We start from the raw sequence: 5,060 nt of genomic DNA, 5'->3' as shown, positions 1-5,060 counted from the left end.
AACCTAATTAGTTACTAAGGGTAATATGGTCCATCAACAATTACCAACTAATTAAATAATAGGTTCTAATATATTTTGATCTCTATAATGTAAATGATTAAGATGGCTATAGATTAAATATTAAACATAACAATATTTAATCTTACAGTACTATTATTTAAACTTATAAATAAATAAAATGTAATTCTACATTATTTTTTTGACAATCTAGCAACAAGATTTGTAAATATATTTGGTCGCACATCCATTTCTTAAATAGAAATGAAAATGATTGTTGATCCGAAAGTTAAGGTCTACTAATACATACATAACATGTGATAGTTAATGTTGAGCTTCGTCAAATCATTTAGACCATGTGTAGTGAGAGGGGGAAGACCTTTCGGTATTTTGCGTCATGTAACAGTTCAGTCAGCATATAGGTATTATGTTAAAAGGGTGTAGTGGGGCTTGAAATCATGCAATGATTAGATATTCTAATAAAATTAAATAAAAAGTCAAAAAAAATCAAAAAAATGTTATTGACCAAAGAAACAAGTGAAGGTGTTTAAAAAAGGACGCCCCACAATTTTTTTTCAAAAAAAAGAAAAGCCCTTGGGCCGGTTCCAAAGCGTGTTTGAACGTTTTTTTTTGAAAAAAAAAAACGCCAGAAAACGACCCACTACGGGTGTTATTATATTAAATCTTATTATTAAAGCTTGTTATTCTTTACATGTTTACCATGGATCCAATGTACACATGATCCAAGGTCCAATGACTTATTAATTTAAAAGTGAGCAATCATAAAAGTCCACATGGCATAGTTGATGTTAGGATGACACAATCGCAATGCCACCACTAGAGCTAGTAGTTTCAAAAGTTTCATCATCGACATTTCACTACTAGTAACCATCTGTAGTTCTTTATTTACCCTTGTTTTTTTACTACTAATAATCATCCTTAGTTCTTTGTTCACCCTTGTTTTCTACGTAATTTTACCGATGTGTTATCGAAGATTCCTATCTTCATCGAGGGTAATTGATGGAATTGTCTGTCGAGGGTGTTTTTGTTTCAAAATGGAGAATATATGATATATATTTTGATAGATAAAACATTATGTGAAGTAAATAAAATAAAAGAAGTTATTAAATATTAATACATAGTCTTAAGGGCATGTGTAGTCATAAAGCCCTTTTAGGGGCGTTATGTGACATGTGGCATGCCACGTCACCCCGGGGCTTTATGGGGCGTTATGTAATTTGAGGCCGTAGTCATAAAGCCCCTGTGTAATCATTACTCTTTTTTAATTTTTATTTTTTTAATTCATTTTGTAAGTTTTTTAAAAATAAAATTCATTTCATTAAATAAAAAAAAGTACAATAAAATAAAAAAAAACATGAAACTAGAAAAAAAACATTAAACTAGCATAAAAAAAAATTACACAATCAAAGATTATATTTTTTTTCAATCCGCTCCTTTTGAGCCAACGCCATTTTCAAAGCTTTTCCCGTTAAGTGGTCATGCGGTTTGGAGTAGAACTCAAAGTCGTGAGCCCATTGTCGATCCCGCATAATCTCCGTAACTTTTTCGTTCTCCTCCAAACGTTTGTTACCGAGTTCGTGTATGTCTTGAAGCCGCTTGTTTATCTCCGAAAATGCGTGACTCATATCCGTTCCCATAGACATCGACGACGACTCGGGTTTTTTCGCCCGGCTTTTTCTTCCGGGCGGTCTTGGTAGCTCCTCCACCGGCTCGTCATCCGGAATATCCTCGTTCAAGCCGATGTTTCGAGCGTCGGAGGTTGGCGTTTCGGGTTCACCCGACTCGTTTGTTTTGGACCTCTTTGATGGCCGTGTATTTCCCGAACGACCACTAGGAGTAGTTACGACGGCCCATTTGGGGCTATGGCGAAGGATTTGCCAACACTTCATGTACGGGAAATGGCCATTAGCGTTCGTATACTCGACCAATGCCTCTTGCGTAATGTCTTCATCGCTACTTCCACTTTTCCATCCGGAATACAAGCGTTGGTACACGGTTTGAAAGTTTGTGCACTTCTTGTTTATATCGGTCCACTTCCCCGATATAGAGTCCGGTAGGCGGTATTCCTCTCCCCTACCCATGAGCTCGAAAAAGAGTTCTCGTATTCGGTTCCAAAATACGGTTTTACTTTGATTGTTTGCTACACACAAAACAATATAAAATGTTAGTTCAAAATTTAAAAAATAAAAACTGAAAATAATAAAAAACAGAAAAAAAAAATAAAAAACAGAAAATAATTAAAAAACAGAAAATAAAAAAACAGAAAATAAAAAAACAGAAAATAAATAACAGAAAATAAAAAACAGAAAATTAAAAACAAAAACCTGAAAATAATAAAAAAAACAGAAAATAATAAAAAAACAGAAAATAATAAACTGAAAATAAAAAAAACACAAAATAAATAAAAACCTGAAAATAAAAAGCAGAAAATAAAAAACCGAAAATAAAAAAAAACAGAAAAAAAATTTAAAAACAGAAAAAAAATAAACATACCTATGACCGGGTCCTCCGAAACATCGATGAAAGCGCGGGTTAACGCATACTCCTCTTCGGGCTCCCACGTTTGCACATTTTTTTTCGTTCGGGTGTTGGTTTCCACTTTCTTTTTATGTGCCCGTTTTGCTTTTCCTTTTCCTTTTTGCGTCTCCGGTTGCGTATCCGGTACCTCGGGTTGCGTCTCCGGAACAACATCGGGTTCGTGTAGTGGGGAGCCGAACGCTTGAGCCGACCCAAACGCTTGAGACGACCCCATCCCATCCGTGTTTTGACTTGGGTTCCACCCGTAGAGATTAGGGTCCCATGATAGCGGTTGGTTCAAAAGATTCATGAACCCGGGACTTTGTTGATTGTAATCGAGAAAACCGGAGCCGAAAGGGTTGGGTCTAGTGGGAACCGGTGCCACGGGACGAGTAGGATTGCCACTTTGGTTTGGGTCCGCACTAGATCGGGGAGGAATGAAGCCCCGGTTGAATGGATTCATTGTATAAAATATTAAGAATTGTATAAAATATTGGGAGAGATGAGAATGTTTGAATGTGTATGGTAAAAAAATAATGAGATGAGAATGATTTTAAAGGAAAGTTTAAAAAGAAATTGAATTTTTTTTTTTATTGAATTCGACCGTTTGTAACGGTCATAATTTTAAAATGTTTTGTTCTTCACGCCGCTATAATATTCGCGCTGCCCAAATTTTTTCAAACATGGCGCCGGGGGGGGGGGGGGGGGCGGTGTTCAAGGCGCCATAATGGCGCTATGAAGGGCTAAAACGCCCCACTACGTTTAACCTAAGAGAAAACTATGGGGTTGTGACATATACATGTGGCATGGCTCCCACAGTCTCTAGGGATTCCATACCATCGCATGTGACCTCTCTTTTCGTTTCCCACTTTCACATCTTAGAAAATTTTATTAGCAAGTTTCTCGCTGGCATTTTGGTTAAGTACTTATCTTTTCGTTTTTTTAATTAAATATAAAAATAAGGTCAATTATTTAGGTTTTTTTATTAAGAGAATAATATGGCTTTAAGATGTGAGTGGTAATTAAATACTTAGTTAATTAAATAAATATTTGTTTTAACATCATGGTATTAACATATCAATAATTTGCAAAAGTTTTTTCAATTGGTTTCTAAGCAGGTTAGGGATGTGGTGACTGAAGTGAAGTCTTATTTGTTTTTGTGGTTAAAGTATAGATTGAAATTTAAATGTATTGTTTGGAAGGATTGGGTTAAGTACCCATTTGTATATGTGTAATTAGTTTGGGGCGGTCCTCGTTGTGAGGGCCTGCCGGTGTTAATGAAAGTTTTTGTTAAAAAAAAAATTGTAGAAATGTGAAAATTTCTATGGAGGCTAAAAGTTGACAAGTTATAGAAGAATAAAATGAGAAAAGCGTATATTTTGAAAATTCTACGAATAAGAAGTAGCATATAAACTATATAATAAAATCTTATTTAAACATATTCGATTATTGACATTTTAAACGTTGAAATTGACGAGCATTTTTATGACAATTTAACCTAAATGTGTATATATAAATCTAAAGGAAACAATAAAAGGAAAAAAAATATTACTTTAAGTGAATAAAATAAAGAGGAGTTATAAAATAATTTGATAAAAACTAAAATTTATTTAAAAGAATTTAAATTAAAAAAAATAAGTTAAAAAGCAGTTAATTGGAAATGGAAAAAAAAAAAAAAACTATTTAGTGTTAAAAGAAAAAATTCACACACATATATATAATTTCTATCAAGTTTAACTCAGGTCTTATGTAATCAACACATATTCCATAGAACTCTAACCATTCTCCCTTTTTCTAGCCCCAACAGTCGCGCCTCCACTCCCGTTTACACTAAAATTGTCATAGGCCATTATGACCACTCCTAAAATACTACGCGTTTCTGACACTTTATAAGGCAACTTCGACCATTGAACGGCCCATGTATACACCATTACAAAGATGTATCATTATATGGATAGCTAAAAGCATATCTATCACTTGCGAATCCTTTCAATCAACATGTTGAAGAAGTCTTCGTCATATATGCAACAACGTAGATTAATGATACCTATCTAAAATGTTTTGGCTTTCCACTTAAACTTAAATATTTTCTAAGTCAAGATAAAGTGTTTTTATTAATAGTTTATAACAAGTTAGCAATGATATGTTATATCTTGTATACGCTCTTAAAACATATATGATTAAGCACTCTACTTGCTAGTTGCTTATATAAAACATAATCTAAAATTAAGTTCATCATACTCATATACTAATTTACATTTATCACAAACTTACAACTCCAACTTATTCAAACTCAATTGAAACTAATTTTAAGTATGTTATCTGACACGTTAAAGTCCACAGACCGTAAAACTTAATTAACTAGTGTTTCACGACAAAAAAATAGTCTATATAAATAGCTTTACATTTATTATCAGGGTTATAAATAAATCGAACGTACATGAACAATGTCTTATTCGTATTCGTTCATTAAGAAATGAACCTACTCATGAACTATTAACGAATGTTTACCAAACGAGATTTCT

The 5,060-nt window shown here is 33.4% G+C and overlaps 1 protein-coding gene across 1 annotated transcript; it reads right to left on the bottom strand.

The window, feature by feature from the left end:
• Positions 1 to 1,379: 1,379 nt before the first annotated feature.
• Positions 1,380 to 3,023, bottom strand: LOC110885488 (glutathione S-transferase T3-like). The gene is made up of 2 exons (XM_022133197.2): positions 2,512 to 3,023; positions 1,380 to 2,158 (listed from the first exon to the last, which is right to left on the bottom strand). The coding sequence occupies exons 1-2, from the start codon at positions 2,996 to 2,998 to the stop codon at positions 1,422 to 1,424; spliced, it is 1,224 nt and encodes a 407-aa protein (XP_021988889.1). The 5' UTR covers positions 2,999 to 3,023; the 3' UTR covers positions 1,380 to 1,421.
• Positions 3,024 to 5,060: the final 2,037 nt, after the last annotated feature.

Source organism: Helianthus annuus, chromosome 10, assembly GCF_002127325.2.
Source record: "Helianthus annuus cultivar XRQ/B chromosome 10, HanXRQr2.0-SUNRISE, whole genome shotgun sequence".
Taxonomy (NCBI): Eukaryota; Viridiplantae; Streptophyta; class Magnoliopsida; order Asterales; family Asteraceae; genus Helianthus; species Helianthus annuus.
The sequence above is the reverse complement of the archived record's forward strand: the minus strand, read 5'-3'. Positions and strand labels throughout refer to the sequence as shown.